This window comes from Gallinula chloropus (genome assembly GCF_964237585.1).
Source record: "Gallinula chloropus genome assembly, chromosome: 1".
Classification (NCBI taxonomy): Eukaryota; Metazoa; Chordata; class Aves; order Gruiformes; family Rallidae; genus Gallinula; species Gallinula chloropus.
Genome location: NC_140085.1, coordinates 36,743,820 through 36,766,066, shown reverse-complemented (window position 1 = coordinate 36,766,066; position 22,247 = coordinate 36,743,820). Strand labels below are relative to the sequence as shown.

General features: G+C 37.1%; 1 protein-coding gene across 11 annotated transcripts in view; it reads left to right on the top strand.

Moving 5' to 3' along the window:
* NRCAM (neuronal cell adhesion molecule) overlaps positions 1-22,247 on the top strand; it is a gene marked incomplete at both ends in the record, with an annotated part of 67,328 nt that overhangs the window by 6,580 nt on the left and 38,501 nt on the right. For 8 of the 11 annotated variants that reach the window (XM_084260903.1, XM_084260902.1, XM_084260900.1 and 5 more), the window contains 12 exons: positions 646-842; positions 1,691-1,813; positions 2,187-2,357; positions 2,814-2,870; positions 4,978-5,089; positions 6,434-6,618; positions 8,065-8,196; positions 18,670-18,813; positions 19,797-19,908; positions 20,192-20,358; positions 20,442-20,589; positions 21,134-21,258. In XM_084260903.1, the coding sequence (XP_084117029.1) occupies positions 646-842; positions 1,691-1,813; positions 2,187-2,357; positions 2,814-2,870; positions 4,978-5,089; positions 6,434-6,618; positions 8,065-8,196; positions 18,670-18,813; positions 19,797-19,908; positions 20,192-20,358; positions 20,442-20,589; positions 21,134-21,258 (1,673 nt within the window). Of the gene's footprint in view, positions 1-645; positions 843-1,690; positions 1,814-2,186; positions 2,358-2,813; positions 2,871-4,977; positions 5,090-6,433; positions 6,619-8,064; positions 8,197-18,669; positions 18,814-19,796; positions 19,909-20,191; positions 20,359-20,441; positions 20,590-21,133; positions 21,259-22,087; positions 22,118-22,247 lie in introns of all 11 variants that reach the window. The other 3 variants (XM_084260898.1, XM_084260906.1, XM_084260907.1) reach the window with 3 other exon arrangements.

Below are 22,247 nucleotides of genomic sequence, written 5' to 3'. Positions count from 1 at the left end.
GCTTTGAGTAACACCAGTATAAAATTACTAGATGAACTGTGGGATTCCAAACTGCAGGATTTCATTTAAGGAGTCGCGGTTGGTTGTGTTGCAGTAGCGAAGTCAAACTCAGCACACGGTCTTTAATTCCCTTGCATAACTTTAAAACGGCCCCAAACCAATTAAAAGAGATGGTTTCCTGCTGGGACCTGAGATGACACATTTCAGCCCAGAGCAAGTTTTTAAAGGCAGGTTTGTAAAACCTTTCAACAATAGGTTTTATAATGGAAATGCTAATGCAGCTTTAGCAATATCAGTTCTCACAGATGTTACTGTATCATCTGCAGGAGAAAGAAAATCAGTTCTTTTCCATATGCGATTAACTTCAGAATCTTTTAATGTATTTTTTTTATTAAATATTGACTTTTAAACAGCTCCTGTTAACAAGTTCAGTCAAACCTTTTATCTTACAGTATTGCCAGATTTCTTATAGTAAAAAATGCTTTATTACTTTATTAGTTAATTTAGTTTGGGAACAGGTCTTATCTTCTAAAGAAAAAACACCATGTATTACTGAAAATTGCTTTTTTCTTCTTTCTCTCCATACAATCTACACAAGACAACTGAACAAGAAACATTTATTTTTGGTTTTTGTAATTATTTTAGCTTCTCCTGGACACGCAATGGAACTCATTTTGATATAGATAAAGATGCACAGGTAACAATGAAACCAAATTCAGGGACCCTTGTCATAAATATTATGAATGGTGGGAAGGCAGAAGCATATGAAGGAGTATACCAGTGTACAGCAAGGAATGAACGAGGAGCAGCCATTTCCAACAATATCGTTATAAGGCCTTCTAGTAAGTGAAGCTCTTAATACTCATAGAATGTGAAACATTTTGGTTTGCTTCTTATGAATGTTTGGCACTTTTTTCCCCGTCTTCATCAAAGTGATGTTGTTAGAAGGTGTTGTGTAGTTTCTGATATTCAGGTTTAATAATGTATTGCAGGTTCTTTCGAATAGTCCTTAGAAAATGTAATAGTCAAAATGCTTTCATGACTCTTTATAGTACATCTGGATGACCTTTAATTTTTAAATTTGAGTTGCATATATAATGCTACAATTAGAATAAAATGTTTAAATCATTAACACACATTAACACACAGTTTTTATAATAGCTTCAATACAGAACAGATTTGGACCAAAAAGAAAATAAAGCTAAAAAAATGGTTGATTATTTCTATGTCTTTTTATGTGATTTTCATCTGAGATCAGTTTTTCAAGCTTCTCAGCTTAAAATGTTTTGTTCCTACATCTTTTAGTATAATTCTGTGTATAGTACTGTTATGTGAAGGTTTACCTCTTTTTTTTCTAATTTAGTGCATGAGGGTTTTTTTCACCATCATCGTTAAAACTTTCCAATATGCTTTTATAGAACCTTCAGCGAGTAGCCAAAAGAATTTGAATCAACTGATGATACTTCCAGCAAATCATTGTTGTACAAAATGTTTTTTGAAAAAAACCTATTTTTCTCCCAAGAAAACATAAAAAAGAACAAAAATTAAATCTGTAGCAAACACGATGGGACTTAACTTTCTGATGCATGTAGTTCATCTGTTTTCTGGAATATTATGTGCATTTCTTTCTCTAATTCTGGAATCTTTCTCAATCCATAGATTGTATATATGTTAAAATTGTTTTCTGTAGGATCCCCTTTGTGGACAAAAGAAAAGCTAGAACCAAATCAGGTTCGAGAAGGTGATTCACTTGTACTACACTGCAGACCTCCGGTTGGCTTACCACCACCTATAATATTTTGGATGGATAATGGTGAGTTTGTTTTTTTACGTGGAATTAGTTTGCTTTTTGCAGTGTTTCTACATAGTTGATCATTGCTTACCAAGACCACAGATGGTAGAGTTTCACCCTAAGTTAAAATTCACATGATTTCCATTTCGGTAGAAATGAAGAAACAAGCAGACATGCAGCCCAAGAGCCTGAAGCCAAAAGCAGCTGGAGATCTTAATGTAAGCTGTAGATTAACCCAGTGGGTAAGAATGGGAAGACAAGGGAGCTCGAGAAGAAACTCAGAAAGGTTTATGTATTGACAAACCCACAATCAGTGTAACAGAAAATGCGGAGTCTGCAGATTATAATAATGGTGTAGTATAATTGAGATAAATGTGTTCTTGTTTTCCCTTAGCTTTCCAAAGGCTGCCTCAAAGTGAAAGAGTTTCCCAAGGTCTGAATGGAGACCTTTATTTTTCTAATGTACAACCAGAAGACACCCGTGAGGACTATATCTGCTATGCAAGATTTAATCATACGCAAACTATACAGCAGAAACAACCCATTTCTGTAAAAGTCTTTTCAAGTAGGTATTGCATTACCTAATTGCATACTTACATGGTATTTATCCAGAATTTTCAACTTATTTGCCAAAGTTATGTAGTGTTACGCTGGGGAATGTTGTCATTTTAATTCTGAATAAGAAATTGCATCGCTGTATAAATTTAACATGCAATCTCCAGTTTTTCTGACAGATAATTAATTTTAAAAGCTGTAATTTTTTTCCCTTTATAAGGCTTTGTCCTTTGAAAAAATGTTTTGTAAGATTTGAAATAATGAAAAATTGAAGTGTAGAAAACAAGATTTCAGTTGGTTTTCTTTTGTCCCAGATTATCAAGTTACTATGATTATTGTAACTTATTGAAACAAATTAATCAATCATTTGATTAACTCGCCGTGGCCATTATCATCACCTTTTGATTCCCAGAACTTTGATTTATCCCTCTGGTATGCATTCTTCATGATATTCTGTTTATTTCAGTGGACTCATTGAATGACACTATAGCTGCTAATTTGAGTGACACTGATATTTATGGTGGTGAGTTATATTGGTCCCCACTGATACTCTCTGTTTTGCAGTAGCGTTTAGTTAACTAACTTCACCTCCATGGCTACTTAACCTTTTACTCCCTTTTCAGTTTCTAATAAAGGTATCTCTTAGTGCTGGTGATAATACATGCTTTAGAAAGGGACTGTGCAGTGTGATTTAATGTTTCAATGGCTCATAAAAAATAAAATCTTATTAAAAATTAGTCCTTTCACACTGGGACAGATTTAAAAAAATGTTTTATTTGATTGCTTCTACTCTGTGTTCCTTTTTTATATATTTCCTCCAATTTACCAAGTAGTTTGATATGTTCATTATCACTAGGACTATTCAATATCACATACTGCATAATAAATAACAACAATTAATCATTTAATGGATGCACTCCACCTTTAATAGCTTATTGAATGTAACATTCATTTCTAACATATTTCATGAGTGTAAAACTGGAATGAATTAAAATCTAAACACTTTAATACTTTCTGTACGAATAACTTTGTAGGGGAAAGATGAGTTTTGTTTGTCTGGTGTTTAAGCTGATCTTTACATTAATCTATGTTGAATGGTCTTTTGTTTATTATGAATTAAATCCTCCTGAACAGGTTGATGCATGTGTTTAGTGAGGATGACTTTGGAGCAACACTGCTAGTATCGCACTTGTGGTTCTAGACTCTCCATTTGATATTATGTGTGATAGATAGATAGATGGATGGAAAATACATGGTATTTATTCTATTTTTGTCTGTTTTCTTGTCAAACGAGGCTTACATATTAAACCAGAATTTACGGGAATCTAAAATAAAACAGGGGCACAGAATATATTAATTCTCTGCATAAAAATAAACTGTCATTCAGGAACAAACAAGAAGTATGTACTTGAACACAGAATGACATATTAGCTGCAGTTAGTGAGGAAGGCAGCGTACAGTTGCCTCACAACTCAGAAATACCATTCTTCTGAATTTTGCGTAGTCTTGTAGAATGAGTCAGCAGTCCTTAGCAGTGCTAAATTGGGTAGGTTAGTTATTGTCTGTGACTGTCAACTGTGTTCTTGAATCTAAATCACCCTTTTCTCCCAACTTTAAGTTGTTTGTGTACTAGTTTTTAAGGAATGCATTGCAGATAGTGTATTAAAATTAGGTGTTCTATTTATGTTAATCTATGAATAAATCCTGTACCCTAATAAACAAGTTTATTATGTTTCCACTCACATTTTTTAAAAAATACAGTAACTTACTGTAATGATTTGGACTACTACTGCACTTCAGAGCAATTTTAGCCGATATTTTTAAATTGCTATAAAAGAACGTTAGAGTATTTACAGAAGGGACTCTGTTATTACAGGAAGCACTCGTATTCTGTCTTCCATGAGGGCACATGAAATGCCATAACACTTCAGAAGCCATCAGAGTATAGTGTCAGAAATGGGTCTCATATTTATAGCTGTCTGTTTACTGTGGTTTCTTCTTGTGGGCTAATCAATGGTTCTTTATTACCAGACTGGGGAACAGCTTGAATTAAAGTCAAATTTATAGTAAGAGGAGAAAACAAGAATTAACTTCTGAAAAGATGCCTCACGTTGTCTAGAAAATATTGAACGAAGCAGATTGCAAAGTGCAGCGCACCTTTTATCCCCTAAATTTATATTTCTGAATACAGTAACTTTGTATTATTTGTGTTTTGATGGAAGCCCAGAAGTTGGAAGATGGAAGCTCTTGGCTATCAGTCTTACACTATGACTCACATCCGTGACCTCTTACTCCCCGTACTAGTTCTGCTGAAGTACATAAAGGCTTCTTAGGATTAAGACTCAGCATCCATCCATTTGGCTGCGTAGTTGACTATATAAAAACTGTATATCAATTGCTCACATCTTTAATAATAACATTTTTCATGTATGTGTTCAAAATGATAGCGTTTAACAAGTTGAGATATGTTATGTCTGTCAAAAACCTAATTTGTTGAGCTGTGTGGTTGTGTAACACAACAGTTTTTAATTAAACAGCCAATGTGGAGCAAAATCTCTGTCCAAAATGCATGTGATCAGTATTAAAATAAAATTTAGAAATTAATTCTTTTATTTTTTTTCTTGTTCCAGCAAAGCCAGTTACAGAGAGACAGCCAGTTCTTCTAACACCAACAGGTAGCACAAGTACCAAAGTGGAACTCAGAGGAAATGTACTTTTGTTGGAGTGCATTGCAGCAGGACTGTGAGTACATTTTTAGACAGGGTTTTTAAAAATAAAAATACAGAAATAGAGAGAGACATTTCAGAGTTGCGTAAAATGTTACCACTGTATAAGCTCATGGATTTCATAGAAGCAGAAATGTGAAATGGAAGGAGTTCTTTTAAAGAGGTTCACTGTTTACTTGGGCATCAGCAGGTAACTGAAGATAAGTATGGCCTCTGCTTTCTCCTATCCCTGAACCCTATGTGCAGAATTCAGGTTGTAGTATTGTTTTTTTAAAGGATGCAAACAAGAAATGCCATAGGGTAAACACAGACACACATCTGCAGAATTGGACTCAGGAATCAAGCCTCTGCTTTTTTTCCTAAAGGCTATCTGTATAAAAATAGATAAGAATCTGCTGGTCTAATCTGAAGAAGCTGCTTACATATGCTAATAATTACTTAGTAGATCAGTTAGGTGGGAGTTGTTAGAACATACCTTCAGCTCCTTACATCTAATTTCTCATTGTAATTGCATTTAATTGGTACTTGTTTTTTCAATGTAATGCCAGTTTGCCTCTGCTGGTTATTGTGCAACTAAAAAATGACTAAAAAGCAATTTAGCTTCTGAGAATAGATTCTCAGAAGTTCATGAGGAAGTGCAAAATCTTTAGTACCTATTTCAGGAACTGGAAGCACGTTTACAGTGCACACAAGTATATAACACAGAGAACTCTGAGATAGTCATAAGGAAAGCCATTATTTATAAATGATGCAGCATGGCATCATGCACATGTGTTCACTTGCATAAGCTCCATGGGGCACGCTTATGCACAGCTTGATACAAGCATCAGTGCAGTGTTTCTATCCCAGCTGTGGCCTGCTCCCGTGTCCTGATCAGCACCACTAGCCAAACCACACTGATGACTGGGAGTATCATAAGCTCAGGTAACTTATATCTGCACTGATGTAAAATTTATGATGTTCATGAAGCTCAAATGAGGAACAATTACACATCTCATCATCTAGAAACTACATTTTAAAGCACAATGAGCATCAGTTTAATAGTATAAGTACAATAAGATTGAACTACAATTGTACACATTTTTTTAACCATTGGGGTTTTTAGATTAATCAGCAGACACATGTATTCTATAATTATTAGGGCTATGAACAGATGGCCATTGACAGTGTTAGTGAGGCTTGTCATTTCCTAGAAACAAATGCTGGCATAGTTTGCACATTTGCTGGACATCCCCCAAAATCTAGTTAAAGGCTCTTAAAATAATTATTTGTAAAATACATGTTAAAAAATTTAATACACTGAACTCTCATCTTCCTTTTCCCCAGTCCCTAAGTTTGACCTGTGCTTTTGTTTATCCAGACCCACACCAGTAATCCGCTGGATTAAAGAGGGTGGAGAACTACCAGCTAACAGAACATTTTTTGAAAACTTTAAGAAAACTCTCAAGATTATAGATGTTTCTGAAGCTGACTCTGGGAACTACAAATGTATAGCAAGAAATATATTAGGCTCTGCTCATCATGTCATTTCAGTAACTGTGAAAGGTAATACTAAAATAAGCCTTAATGCAATATTGTCAGTGACCAGAAAGTAAGACTGAGGTAAGCTTTCTAGGTTAAAATACAGCTGAAAGGATGAATGATTATAATAAAAATACAGCCCCGAGGACATATCAATAAACTGTCTGAATTCTAGCACTGGAAAGACTTTCCTATCTCTAATATCTTCTTTTTAAAAAATATCTTATTTTGTAAAGCAATGGAATAAATGGAGACTGTACTATAATAGAAGTAAAATAATTTCTTAGCTTGTGCCAGTGTTACATTTATGTTAGATTCTTTGACCTAGACTGTTGCTTTCCCTTGTTTTTTGTATCTTCCTCCTGTCTCTCTTCATCTTTCTCCATCTTTCCTGCTCTCCATTCATATAGCCCAGATTCTTTCTCTTCTCTACTTTACTGTTTGTCTTGTGGTCTTATATTCTTCTTCCTTTTCTCTCTTAATTAAAATTTTCATTTTTGTATCTTTGTCATGTTTTTTTAATACAAGATAACATCTCGCTAGTTCTAAAAACACTTGCAGTTTGTCCAAATAGGAATTCTAAGTATGTTTTGAGTACCATGAAACAAAAACCTGGAATGACAGCTAATTAGTCATTCAAATAATCAAGTGTAGTGCTTACTTTGCATGCTAAATAGCCATTTATTTTATTGTAGACCAGCATCATTTCATGATCACATTCAAACTCCTTTTTAAGAACAGAAGTTTAATTTTCTGTTTGCATCTGTCCATCAATCCAAAATCTGTAATTTAATTGCAAGATGTGATAACATATGCTAATTGTGGTTATTTATTGTAAAAGAGATGGAGACATAGATGAATATCTTTTGCTAAGGACAGTATTCCATCCGTTTTGATTTCTCTTTGTTTTCAACTGTCTCAGGTAAACAAACATCTGGCCCCACTGCAATCTCCCATTGAATTTAGTGAGGCCAAAGATTTTGCTATTTCTGAATTTCACCCTTAACATGAAATCTTTTTGTGTAATCAAACCTGAATTTGTTTTTAACAGCCTAATTACTGTGAGCGTGGCCATCTCTGAAATTAGTCAAGAGACCAGTCTAGTCTCTGCAGATGTCATACTCAGATCAATTTGGCTTTCTGTATGAAAGGCAAATTAGATTCAAAGCAGGGAACCCTAAATGAAACAAAGAAGCTGTTTTTGCTTGTCTCAGAATTTTGAAGAAGAAAGCCCCCCCCCCCCTCTTTTTAATGCAGTGGGTAGCAAATAACTCTGTTTTGTCAAAGCATAATCTACCAGCTAATCATTGAACATTACATACATATGTATATGTAAAAAATTGTTAACAGTGCAAGTCTATATCTATACATACCTTGTTTGAATTATCTTCTGGTTACCATGACTGTGCCTTATGATTTTCTGTGCATAATTATGGAGAATGATTGCTGTGTTTCTCTTCTTAACCCCAGCTGCTCCATACTGGATAACAGCACCCAGAAACTTGGTCTTGTCTCCTGGAGAAGATGGGACATTGATCTGCAGAGCTAATGGCAACCCAAAGCCTAATATAAGCTGGTTAGCAAATGGTGTTCCCATAGCAAGTAAGATTCTTAATTACCTTATGGGAGGATGAGTAAGACAATATGAGGAATATCAGGGTGTTTTTTCAAATAGAAATGAAGAGCTTGTATTTGAGTAGGTTTTGCCTGTCAGTTATTACTAAATCATAAATGAGGTGATAAAAATAACTGTGGTTCATAAAAGTGGAACAACAAAATGTGCCTCTAATGTGCTTGAGAGCACTCAAATTAGTGACACTCCTGGTTATTCTCTCTGGTGTTCTGCTGGTGGTATCCTTGTGGCCATAGTAACAAAGGTGCACCCCTTTGACAGGGGTCTCGTTTTTACCACTGTGTTGCTGTGGCAGTCACGTTTGATGCACCTATCTTTTGTTGTGCTGCTGTAACACTGGTGTTGTCTAGGAATTGTAAAGGTGGCATAAAAAAGTCAAGTCCTCACCTCTGTGGATGTGCAGAGCAGTGGTGCAGGATTTGCAGATCTGGGTATGTTTGAGCCTGCTAGGCTTTAGCACAAAAAAGCAGCAGCAGCAAAACTGACTGGATGCGTCAGCGAGTGCCTGGCAAACAGCTTGTGCCAAGTAGGTGTCAAAGAAAAGGAACCCCTAAGGCAGTGGAACAGCTGTTTCCCTGTGCATGGGTAGGAAAAGCAACCCTGATTTGGTGATTGAGTCACTTAATTGTTGCAGTGTTGCTGTATGACAGACATGAGACAGATGCCATATACAGCACAACTGTACTTGGGAAGAACGTTCTGGAGAACACTGCAATGTGCTGTCAGTTGGTTTTGGACTCAGTGTAGTCTGTGCTGTAAAATCACACCCGTTTCTTCTACCTGGAGCACCTGTCCCATGAGGACTGGCTGAGAGAGTTGGGGTTGTTCAGCCTGGTGAAGAGGAGGCTCCAAGCAGACTTTCTTGCAGCCTTCCAATACCTGAAGGGGCCTACAGAAAAGATGGAGAGGGACTGTTTGTCAGGGAGTGCAGTGATAGGATGAGTAAGAATGGTTTTAAACTGTGAGAGGGTAGATTACATATTTGGAAGAAATTTTTTACTGGTAAGTCACTGACACAGGTCGCCCAGAGAGGTTGTGGCTGCCCCCTCCCTGTCAGTGTTCAAGGCCAGGCTGGATAGAACTATGGGCAACCTGGTCTAGTGGAGGCTGTCCCTGCCCATGGCAGGGGGTTGGAACTAGATCATCTTTAAGGTCCTTTCCTGCTCAAACCATTCTGTCATTCTGTGATTCCCCCAGTGTAAAAATAACAATCTACCCTGCTGACTCAAGAGAGATACTGTACTCTAAATCATTGGTCTGTGCTGACCTATTGAAAATAAGACAGTGTAACATTCAGGAGTTTCAGGAGGTGTTTTAAGTCTGTTGGTGAAGTAAATATCATGGAGTTTGGGACATGGAGGAGGATTCTCTACACTAAGACTCTAGGAAATAGCAACTGACATTAATCAACATTTCAGAGAGGTATTTTTACCTCAACAAACAATGGTAAGTAATCCAGGAAAAAAAAGAGGAGAATATCAATGTAATTTTTTGTTGTGTATAATCTACATACATGTATCATAGCATGTACTTCAGAATTGAAATTTGGTACCTGTCCTGCTCTTTCTTGGTTTTGGCTGGTCTCATCTTCCTCATTATTTTCTATGTCTTTACCATTAACTTTCTGGGACCTGTTTTGAGTAGGTCTTTATCTTGGTGTCCTGATAGTTTAACCCTTCTCTTCAGACCCCCTGAGTAGCAAATTCATTTTCACATGGCTATGAAACCCACCTTTGCCTCACAGTGCCTCCCTGACAAAGCTGTAGGACATGCTATTCAAATGACAGACAAGTGCATTTTCCAAAAAGCAATGATGCATTTTACATTCTTGCAGGACAGCAGTGAAACATTAAGAAACAGAAGCAGCTGAAGGATGCCACTGAATTTTCCAAGTACAAGGGCATCAAATGTTGACTGGTTGGTCTCAAGGGAACAGTACACAGAGTCTTATTGAAAGAAACTCTGTAAAAATTAGGATACTTTAATTAAATTACCCGCTCAACTTCAATAGGGGGGAAAAAAAAGGAAACAAACACAGAAAATAAATAACTGGGTAGCTCAGCCTTATGTCAAAAATCACTTTCACTGATGAGAAAAGCTGAAATTCTAGCCACCCTACATGCTTAAGTGCAAGTTTACTGGATGTTCCAGTACACTGGGTCTGAGAAGCCTCACAATCACAGAAAATGCAGTTCTTAAGATGCTTGTGATTTTGTATTCTTCTGAGATATCAAAAGATGGTCTGGAAACTACCAAGTAAAAAGTGTGTCGTTTTATTCACTTGTTTCAAATTAGAAAATTAAGCCACTCTACTTCCAACTGAATGATTAGTAAATCACTGTAAAAGGAAACTGAAACAGCTGTTTCAGCTTTAGGGCAGTGCTGAGAGCGCTACACCCATGGCAGAATTTCAAAGAAAAAGAGCTCCATTTGAATTTCAAAAGCCTGCTGTCATCATATATCCCACAATGTGCCTCCTGTGGCCCAGTAATCTGTTTGCAATACTTTAATTTTCTATTGGGAAGCACGACTGGGAGATGCTTAATTCTTCCGATTTTGTTTCTCCATGATAAAGTCAGACAAGGATGGGGAATGCTGAAGACAAGAACCATTCATCCATATCTCACTCAAAGGGTGAGGCTTAAATGGAAAGGGAAGAATAAAAAGTGTCTTAAGCACCTATGAGAAAAAACATTGCAATGGTGTAAATTTTGTTCCAAATTATATTAACCAGAATAAAAAGATATTTTTAAAGGAAGATTTTAGGTTCCTTTGAAATATTTTAATTTCTTTTCTTTAACAATAATGCTTAAAATAAAACCAGCAAGTCTGAAAAGCAAGCTGCTTTAGACATGCTGGAGTGATAAGGACCTAACCTCTTCATGTTTACTCACAGGAGTAATTTGAACTCACATGCACGGTCCCATTGAGGTCAATTAGAGTTATTTTGGCAAGTAGCAATTGAAAGTTCAGGCCATGACTCTGCCTTGCCTCCTGCTTCAATGAACACTCAAGATCTGCATTATTTATACCGCTGCGTAATCCGGTGTTTTACTGCTTAGATATTCAGCATGGTTTTACAAAAGGGAAACCATGCATAAAGTATCTCAACTTTTAAGAAGGTAACAACCCCGATTAATTGGGAAGGAGAAGCACTTTCATAATTGGACTTCAGAAAGGCATTGCAAATACTGCACAAAAGGCTAATTTATTGGTTCAGTGGTTTATAGCTCATGATGAGCTATTAAATATTAAATACACACACTTAGGTTTATACAAAGTAGTACACTGAAGGCACTGTTTATCTTCTTTTAAAATGTTCTTTGCTTGTTTATATCACATTTCACTTTGAACTTTAGGTTTTAGTTAGTCTCCGTTAGTAATCACATTAAATTGAAGAGAGAAACATTAGCCCTTGGATTTCCTTCATTAAAGGCCTTGATAATCCCTGGCTCAGAGACTCGTCATCCATCCTGTTCTCTGTGAGTACACACACAAGCTGTTCACTGCAGCCGTGGGAGAGTGGGCAGAAATCTGCTGGACTCTATGCACTGAGGAGTTCGGTCTTGGAGAGGACTACCAAGGCAGCAATTCATCCACCGCTTCTACCATCACTGTGTTGGAATTGTACATCTGGCCTAGGATCTGCAGCAGATAGGAAAACCTTTGATGGCTAGTGCAGGTAATACCTTGCTGTCCCTATGGAGGTTAAAGTACTATTAGAAATTTGGAAATTAGGATTTCAGTGGCCACAGGAAAACACATTGCTGAGGAGGAAGTGAGATTGGTAAGAAAAAGAAAAGAGTGTTTTCTTCTGTGTCCCATCTCTTCCAGAATTATATCTTTGTTAGTTCACTGTAAGGGGAAGAGTAAAGCAAAACTGGATTGAAGTGTCTTGTTTTTTCTTGCTTAGGTTCAGTCTTGGTTTGACCCTGTGTCTGATGCACCATACTGCCTACTCTTCCTGTTTCACTGCCAGTTTTGTGTTCAGCCCCAAAAGCACAGTTTCCAGCCAGCTGACCCCCAAAGAAAAAGATTCTAGTCACTGAACATTCTCTAAATACATTACATGATACTTAAACAATATGATTAGAGATGTGAGAGAACAGCTCTGTCTTGCATAATGGTCCCTGCTTTGGGCTCTCAAATGTTATGACACAAGTCCGATAGGATGTTAACTGGATGCTCATTCACAGACTGTATGGTTTATGATCGACAGAAAACCAGGAGGTCGCTCCATAAGGGACTTGTCTTCTTAGCAAGCCATCTCAGTGATTGCACACTGGCTGCTCCTCCCAGTTTTCATGGCCGGTTGGCTGATGATGTTAAGTCCTGGTTCTGTCACATTCTCCTCTTGGTTAATCTGTCTGAAAACAAATGTCCAAAGTTATAAAAATTATACTTCAAAAATGTGATTTCAGTCATTCAGTTGTAGTTAGTTTTAAGCACAGAGATTTTTCTTTTTTTTAATCATTACTGTATTAATAAATTACTCATAAATGTGAGTAAAAAGAAGCAGGTTAGGAAGAATGATTGGATACTTCTAGCAAAATTGACTATAATGCAAGTGATCTGGTGATCCTGTCAGAACTTGAAAAGCGTGCATGAGCATCACTATACAAGGACCATATGTTTCTACATTCCTGTCAGAAAAAAACCCACCACCTAACCTTATGTTTCTGCTTTCTTCATATTTTTCCACGATAACAGGGTCTTCAAAGTTATCTCTGAAGTTAGAGTTGTTGAAAACCATGGCTTAAGTGGCAGTATTAATCTTCTGCTTCTATTTAGATTCACTATTATTTGTACAGAAACTTAAGGACAGGACTACATTAATAGTAGAACTACAACAACAAATGTTCAGTATAAAATTCTAAATCAAGTAATTGTCTCAGCTTCTCTGAGAAGCTAATATTCTGCCACTGATGCGAAATGATAACTCAGGTTTACTGAAGAAATGAGTGACTAAGCACTATATACACTTAAACAACAGACTTTGTGTTATTAATTTGTTTTCCAACAATCTTATGTAGTCACTGTGGAGGCATAGCAGGAGTGATTACTTTTGACTCATAACTTTGATTTGCTAAAGAAGATGCAGACATCTAAAGACAGCAGTGAATATTTCTGCTCTTTCTCAAAGAGTTCTCACTGTTTTTCAGTGAAAATTTACTGATCTAGGTAAGATTGGTTCTTAGACAGGCCAAAGATGGATGCATTCTCAGTGACATGGGAAAAGCAGCAAAGTCATATTGTTCCTTTCTTTTCCAGCTTGTTTTCAGGCAAGAGGGACTCTCTAGTACAGCATCTGAAGATGACTGCTGCATTTTTGCTATAGAACAGGAAACAGTACTCACATATCCTGCAAGTGGATTGTAATCCACATCATGCTTCTAGGAAAAAAAAAAGTAAAATACCACCTTAGGTTACATCACACTTCTCAGGCAACAAAACCCATCCTAGTTCAGTGCCCTCTAGGACCTGGCACCTAAGTAAGCAGAGCTGAGAACTTCTGATGTTAGCTGGTGTTTCAGAATGTGATAATAATATAAGGGACTCCAGCTTCAGGAATGGTGAACGTCACATTTTTAGATAATTTTTTTTTGCAAACAAAAAATTACAGAATCATAATCAAAGGTATCTACCTCCTTCCCAGTGAATTATTTTAAATCTACACTGTTTGTTTAAAACCACAATATCATGGTATAGTTGAGGATGGAAGGAACATCTAGTCCAATCTGCCTCCTCAGAGCAGGCTGTTAACTGCATCCGCCTCCTCATCAGTGTGTCTGGACAGATTTTTGCTATCTCCAAGGACAGAGACTCCATCATTTCTTGATTTGGGGTCTGACCCACCCTCACAATAAAAGCTCTCTTTTTCTGCTTAAGTTAAAAAAGCCCCCAGCTCCAACTAATGGATTTTTTTCCCCAATTTTACACAGAGCTTAAAGATCTGAGCTAAATAGTTTAAAGTCAGTAGACCTATTTCACGCTTTAATAGCTTTCTGCCTAAAATACATCTCTCTTACAGATCAGGCTGAAGCTTCCATTATTTCTTTGGACTGATAACATGTTATTTTATACTGTATCAGCAATTGACAGTTGTTCTGTTCTTCACTGTGTTTAGCTTCCTGAATTTGTGTAAAGGTACATTGACCAGCAATTGAAATTGATGAGGAAAATGAAACACTTCAATGGAAAAGGGTAAAACATATCAATGAAATCTGGGTTTTCTCCTTCCAGTTTTAGTAGTGTGTTCTAACTGCCTCTGTTCAGAGAGCACATTTCATTTTGTCTTTTTTTTTTTACCAGGTAGAAAGTAGTAATGGTGCAATAGTGGTTATTTAAACATAATAAAAAAAATAATTACTTGAGCCATCTCAAGTTGATAAAACAGGTGGCAGTATGCATTCAGAAAAAGAGATGATCTTCAGGGTGCTGACGACTAACTGTCACTAAAGTATCTGATGGAAATACTTATACTTTCTCTATACAGGAACATGCTGTATGTGTCTATAGAGTCAAGAAGCTGTCTTGTTATACAAAGCAATGGAAAAGTTAAGTGAAAGCAGGCAATCAGGTCTTTGTCCAAAAGGGCATAAACATATTCATAAGCGGAGGCTTGATGTTATTGCAAGTAAATGTTGGCTGTTAGAGTGCACATGTTCAATTATCTGTTACAGTAGCAGAACTCCTATAGCAAATCCTCATTCATTATCCCAATCATACAAACCCCTTTAGGTATTACGTAGCTCTGCTATTTTGCCCATCACTGTCAAACATGTCAAAAGCATTTTCTTCTTCTCACATAGCTATCCTGTAATGTGACCAGAATCCTTGCAAAGGCAAAGAAGCAGTGCTTGAGTGGCCCTTCCATCAGTCTCTGACAAAAAAGGACATGGAAAGAGTTGAAGTACTGCGTGCTGCCTTTGCTTCAGTCTTCGCTAGCAATACCTTGACTTCAGGAATGCCAGGTCCTAGACACCAGGGAGAAAGGCTGGAATGAGATGTACCCTTGATGGAAGAAGGTCAGGTCTTCTTCCTGATACTTAAGCAAACCAGACAGATATAAGTTCATGGACCCCAATGGGATGCACCTACAAGTGCTGAGGAAGCTGACAGATGTCATTGCAAGGCCACTCTCAGTAATCTTTGGAAGAAGTGTCCAAAGATTGGAGGAAAGCAAAGTTACTCCTGTCTTCAAGAAGAGCAAGAAGGAGAACCTAGGAAACTACAAGCTTGGTCAGCCTCACCTTGGTCCCTGGGAAGGTTATGGAGCAGCTCATTCTGGAAACCGTTTTCAGGCACATTGAAAACAAGACAACCATCAGGAATAGTTAGTGTGGCTTCAGCAAGAGGAAGTCGTGATTAACCAACTCACTAAATTTCTATGATGAAATGACTGGCCTGGTAGATGAAGGGAAGAGTAGCAGATATTCTCTGCCTGAACTGCAGGAGGCCTTTGATACTGTTTCCCGTAAGATCCTCATCAACAAGTTGTTGATGTATGGGCTGGGTAAACAAGTAGTGAAATGGATAGAAAAACTGAACAGCCAGACCCAGAGAGTGGTGATCAGTGATTTGTGCCACTGGAGGCACGGTTGGAGGCCAATAACTAGCACTGTACCCCTGTTACTTAATAAATGATCTGGATCATGGGGCAGAGTGTACCTCACAACTTTGCTGCTGAAATGAGGCTGAGAGGAATGACTGAGGGTAATGCTGCCATCCAGAGGGATCTTGACAGGCTGAAGGACTGAGAAGAACCTTGGGAAGTTCAACAAGGTTAGGGGCAAAGTCCTGCATCTGGAGGGGAACAACCCTGTGCATCAGCATATGCTGAGTGTCACCCAGATTGAAAGTAGCTTGGCAGAAAAGATTGTGTGTCCCAGTGGACACCAAGTTGACCATGAGATACCCATGTTCCCCTGTGGCAAAGAGACTAGTGTTACCCTGGGCTACATTAGTCAAAAGTGTTGCCAGCAGGTCAAGGGACATGATCCTTCCCCTGTTTGGACACAGACCTGGGCAAATGGCTCTAGATGGCACTGCTTGAACAGCATGGTGGACCAGATGGTCCCCAGAGGTCCCTTCCAGCCTCAACCACTCTGTGTGCATGAGCACAGCGGTGTACACTTAAGATCCTTAAAGCAGCTGGACGATGCAGCACCTAACTTTTAGGGCCTTTCCTTGCAAAACAGAGTGTAGTACATGTGCAAAGACACATAGGCTCTGTTGGTGTGCGTGGGAGGATGAGGTATATCAGGAGACAGACTGTTGAATAGATGCCAGTCTCAACGGGAACTGTTCTAAAGTCAGTGCCCTTCAGCATGCAGGTGGCCAGACCAGTCAAAAGGAAGCACTGACTAACCTGACACTTTTCTCAGTTTATTCTTGTTCCCTTTGGGACCTACAGCTTGAAGGTCTTTTCTGAGAAGAGGCATCTACCTCCTCTGAATAACTGGAGAGGGAGATTTTTTTTTTTTTCTTTAAATACAGCAGTGGAGAGGGAAAATTCTCCCTTTCTTTTATATGATAATTTAATGATTAGATCATTCTTTTAAGATTCATTCCTTCTTCAGTCATGGAGGACTGAACTCTAATTGCTTCTGTCTCTGAAGGGGCCCTACCATCAGCCTGTTAGGTATTATATATGGGCGAGTGTGTGTGAGGGGGAGAGTCTGTGCACCCATTAAAGCTACTCCTGCATGCAGAAAATGCTGTAGGATTTGGTGGGCATGAATGGGGGGAAGCCCAGAGCCCAGGGCAGGAGGTAGCCATGGCTGGAAGGGCTGGGATTGATCTCCTACCTCCTGGGAGGGCGGCTGTGGGGTTTTTTCCATTTAGTAATAATTTATATGCAGAAACAGACCTCTTCTCACAGCTGACTGGCCCGCCTGCTGGGCTACTCACCTGCTCAGTCTATTTTCAGCCCGTGGATCTTTTAATGAAAATGGCATTTGCATGGAATAGGAAGCAACGTGGAACATGGAGCACAATAGGAAGTAAGGAGAAGAGGAGAAAAATAAGTACCAGCAATCCCAAAGCCCAGAGAATAAGCATTTAAAATTCCAGTAGTATCATCTTTTCTGAAATTTCTGAATTTGTGATACTGATTTGAACATGGAGTGATGAAAGAGTTAAAATGCAGCTGAAAATTGTTCTTGAGGCATCCATTTAGAAAATCATGTAATTTCTTTGCATGCAAAATGGCCTTTACTGTTCACTCCTTAAGTAGGAGCTCAGAAGTGTGGTTTCTTTCATCTGTCCCTTTTCATTCTTCTCTCTTAGAGATTTCAATAACATTAGATTTGAGAAAAATGTGGGAGAGATTTCTCCTTTTTCTTTACACACGAGTACCGAGCTACTGTTTGCATCAAAACGCTTTGCCACTTAAAAAAAATAATTAATTGATCTTTTCTATGAAAAGAAACAAGTGATTTTATATGAAAATGACTTCCACAAAACAATGTATTTTCTCAAGATCCACTGCTACATACAGGTGTCAACTTCGATGGTGCAACCAAAATATGCTGTGTTTATTTATGCTTAAATGCATTTAAAATATTACTATATAAATAATAAGTTGTGTTTCAATATTAGCAATACATTAATGTGTTTTGATATAACTTTTATTTTAAATATGAAACTATAGTTTGTGCATTTTTATTTGGTTTGGTGTTACAAGCTGAGCTTTTTCTCTGTTGTACCCTTCTAACTTCATCCAGTTGTATCATAACGGACAGCTTCAGTATTATCTCAGAATTTTACTTTCAGTTCTATTCTGGGTTCTTCTGGGATGCAAGAGCTGTTTAACAGCTCAGACTACTACAGAACAGTTGAGGAAATAGCACTATGCAATTCTTACAAAAGGGAAAGAGTGCCACCTACTGAATTACTGCTCTTGTGACCACTTGATTTTGTGAGAAAGAATTAATCTACATTTTACTCATAGTTTTCAACTGAATACAGCTGGGTTTATATTTGGATAATTATTTAGGGTATATTAACTTATTTGAAAAGCTGAAACCTGAAGTCCCAATGTCATTTTCTTTTGACACTCAATGTAATTTTCTTTTGACACTCAAAAATATTTCCTTACTTTTTCTAGGTACTGTCTGTATCTGCCTGAAGCTTGTCGTAGCAGTATTTTCCATCTATAATACATGCAAAATATGATCTTGGCTTCACTTCTTTGAAAAACAAACAGTAAAAAAGTCAAAAAATAGGAACTCCACCATCTGGAGTTAAATATTTGTAGAATTGGAAGAACTTCCTTAATCATTCTGAAATTCACATCTTGACCAGTGAAAAGTCACCCAGGGAAATAGAAAAAGGGATATATTGGTCTTTCAAATTGTTTACAGTTTTCAGAAGTGTAAAAGATATCATCCAACAGCATTTCAGGAAAAATAATTGTGTTTTTTTCTTCACACCAACAGTTGCCCCAGAAGATCCTAGCAGGAAGGTAGATGGTGACACCATTATTTTCTCACGGGTGCAAGAAAGGTCAAGTGCAGTCTATCAGTGCAATGCTTCTAACGAGTATGGATACTTGCTAGCAAATGCATTTGTGAATGTTCTGGGTAAGATACAGAGTTTATTTTATTTTACAGTTTTCCTGCACATACAGTTGTCCTCTGCTACTGTATGGATTGTGTACTTAAGCCTTGCTCGAGGCCTTCAGTGGGAATAAGCCTCGTAAAAAGCATGGATATACATAATTTGGGTTTTGTAGGACATTCCTGAGTTTCACTAATCCTAAAGAAGCTGGATAGGTGTGAAAGCTGAGGAAAACTTAAATTTTATTTATCTCTCTTTGTTTAAGTAAATCAAGCAAACGGAAGTATAATAAATAAGGCAGGAATTAATATTCCTTAAGTTAATATGTTTCAGTACACTTTCATTGACTCTTGTGTTTTGGATCATTTAAATAGATGATCTCTAAATTGCAACTGAAAGGGACATGATTGTTACGAATTTGTCCTCAAGGCCTCCCAATAATGTGTTTCTAGGTAGAAACTAATGTGGCCTCTCTAATTCTTCTTGCTGAATTTAACAAAGCTAGTACTAAAATCCTAGGCAGAATGGCCTCTAAAGACTCTCCTGCAAGAACTGACAGATCTTTTGAGTGAGAGAAGGGGTCTTTTAAATGGAAGAATTCACTTTGCTTCCATGGCTCCTTTAAAAAAAGTAGGTGTTTCACCAAAAATACATCTCAACATCTTTCTGCCTGAAGGTTTGTTTGGAATAATGTAGTTCAGTCTGTTCCCAGGAGTTTCTCTTCTTGAAGTATACTCTGATTTAAATTTTCCAAATGAAATCATTGCCTTTGGTGCCCATCCCTCTTACTTGTAAACAGGGAAGAAGCATTTGTTTTTTGTAAGATAATTGTCCTACATTAACATTTCCTCAGGCTACTGGCAGTAGAACATATTCAGACCTAGACTTGAGACCAGAAATAAATTCAGAGAAGGTTGTTAACATATAATTCTTCAGGCCATTCTTGACATCTTAGTATTTTGAGTTTGTATCTTTGTATCTATATCCAGATTTTTTGTCTTTTCAGCTGAGCCACCAAGAATTCTAACTCCTGCTAACAAACTGTATCAAGTCATCGCAGATAGCCCTGCATTGCTAGACTGTGCTTATTTTGGTTCACCTAAGCCTGAAATTGAATGGTAAGCAATAATTGTTCTTAAGTAATGTAAAAAGAGCCAGTGATACCTATGGAAACAAACATTTAAAGCTTTAAAAATATTTTTACTCTCTTTGCAATTTTAAAATAGTGTATTTTTATATATATATGCTGATTACAATACACTAATACAATATTACAAATACTTAATGTAACAACAGTTGTTTCTACAGAGTTGATCTTAAATTTCATGATATGATTGTGATAATAAAATACAACATAATTAAACTATGATGTTGGATAATGATCTTATTTTTTCTATAAAGGTTTAAGGGAGTGAGAGGGAGCATCTTGCGTGGAAATGAGTATGTTTTCCATGATAACGGAACCTTGGAAATTCCAATGGCTCAAAAGGATAGTACTGGTACATACACATGTGTAGCAAGGAATGAATTAGGAAAGATACAAAATGAGGTGCAATTGGAAGTTAAAGGTAAGGAATAAATCACTCTTTTATCACAGGTTAGTGCAGAATTTCAGACTTTCTATATATCTAATAGTAGTTTTACATTTCAGATCCAACAATGATAATTAAACAGCCAGAATACAAAGTGATTCAGAGATATGGCCAAGTTTCATTTGAGTGTATAATAAAACATGATTCTACCTTAGCACCAACAGTTATATGGTTGAAGGACAAGGATGAACTGCCAGATGATGAAAGGTATGGACAAAATACTTTTCCTTTATTTTTCATTTTCTGGTGTCTTTTGTCTGGTCCTTTTCCTGATCTTTTTAAGGACCATATTGAGCTGTTGACATTTTCCAAAGAAGAGTGATAAATGTCATCACTACCCCATATTTGGTGACTTACCTGGTGTGTTGATAGTATTAAGAAAGAATTCAAAATTAAAAAAAAGATGTAAGAATTTGTAATTGTGCACATTGGCCATGTGTATCAATTGTTAGGAGAAGATATTTGGCATATGAAGCCAAAGGGATAATGGAAGACTATTTTGCTGTAGATTGCATATAATTCAAAGTTCATTTAGTATATTTTGAAATGAAAGCAGATTAGGATAGACAGTTAGTGTGGGGAAGTACTCAAGAGCGATGTGGAAAAGGCTGAAGTTGTCCCATGGCTTACCTTGCTCTCTGGGTATTATCTGAAATGCATAAATATTTGGGATTTGGTGATGTCTTATGCAAGTTTCTTATAACAGTACCAGTTGTTGGAAAATCGGTGGCTGAATCTATTGTATTTACAGGTATCTAGTTGGTAAAGACAACTTGACCATTATGAATGTAACTGATAAAGATGATGGAACATACACTTGCGTAGTTAATACTACTCTGGACAGTGTTTCAGCAAGTGCTGTGCTTACTGTTGTTGGTAAGAATACTCTCAAACTTTATGATAGCAGAACTGTATTTAATTACTGCTAAATATAAAAACTGCATTAGATTTAAAATGCAGAGCATACACATAGTTTTCGCCTTCTAGGAGAGGACAAAGGAAATGTCACCTATTTGTAAATCTGTTTCACTTTTTAAAAAATGTAGTCTTACCCTAAAGTTTATCTTTGAATCAGCTGCTTACAGGATGGTCAAGTAGCTGCAGGACACATTTGGTTTGAAGCTGTGTAGGTTACTATTTGGATCACATCAGAGCTAATGCGGTAGATTACATACTGCAGAGTATTTGGACATAAACATGTTATCTCAGGAGTGTCTTTCACAACTAATTTATGCTTCAGAAAGACTGAGCATGCTTGGTTCTATGACTTGTCAAGGATTTTCTTTTTAAACTACTTCTCTGCTAAATTTCTATGTTTGTAGATTATGTTACTTTGCCCCCCCTCCCAATTTGTAAGAAGGTGCTAAGTAGATGTCCTGAATGATTCTTACCTCAGCTCAAGCTGAGATACAGAGTCCAGTATGCTTGAGTTTTAAAATGGTGTTACGAATGACACACAACAAATGTCTAGTACATATTTAAAAGATTTTAGAACGTTGCTGGTATTATTTTCTCAATCTATCCTTACTGAAAACTGGATAAAATATTCAATACTTTTATACCTTTTCAGTGAAAACTTGTCAAGATACTATTTAAATAAGTTAACTTTTCTTTGTCTCTAATAATTACAGTCTTTAACTACCTACAATACTCTTTTTCTTTGGCTACTAACTGATTAAATCCTTTATATTAATGTTCTTTTCAGCTGCTCCCCCAACTCCAGCTATCATTTACGGTAAACTAATGCGATGTTCTCTTTCTGCATCACCTGCTCGATTTATTTCTCCTTGCAACATCTTTTCTTTTTTCCATTTCTCCTTTGTTTTGTGTGTGTGTGTGTGTGTGGTGTCAACCCCTTTTACCAA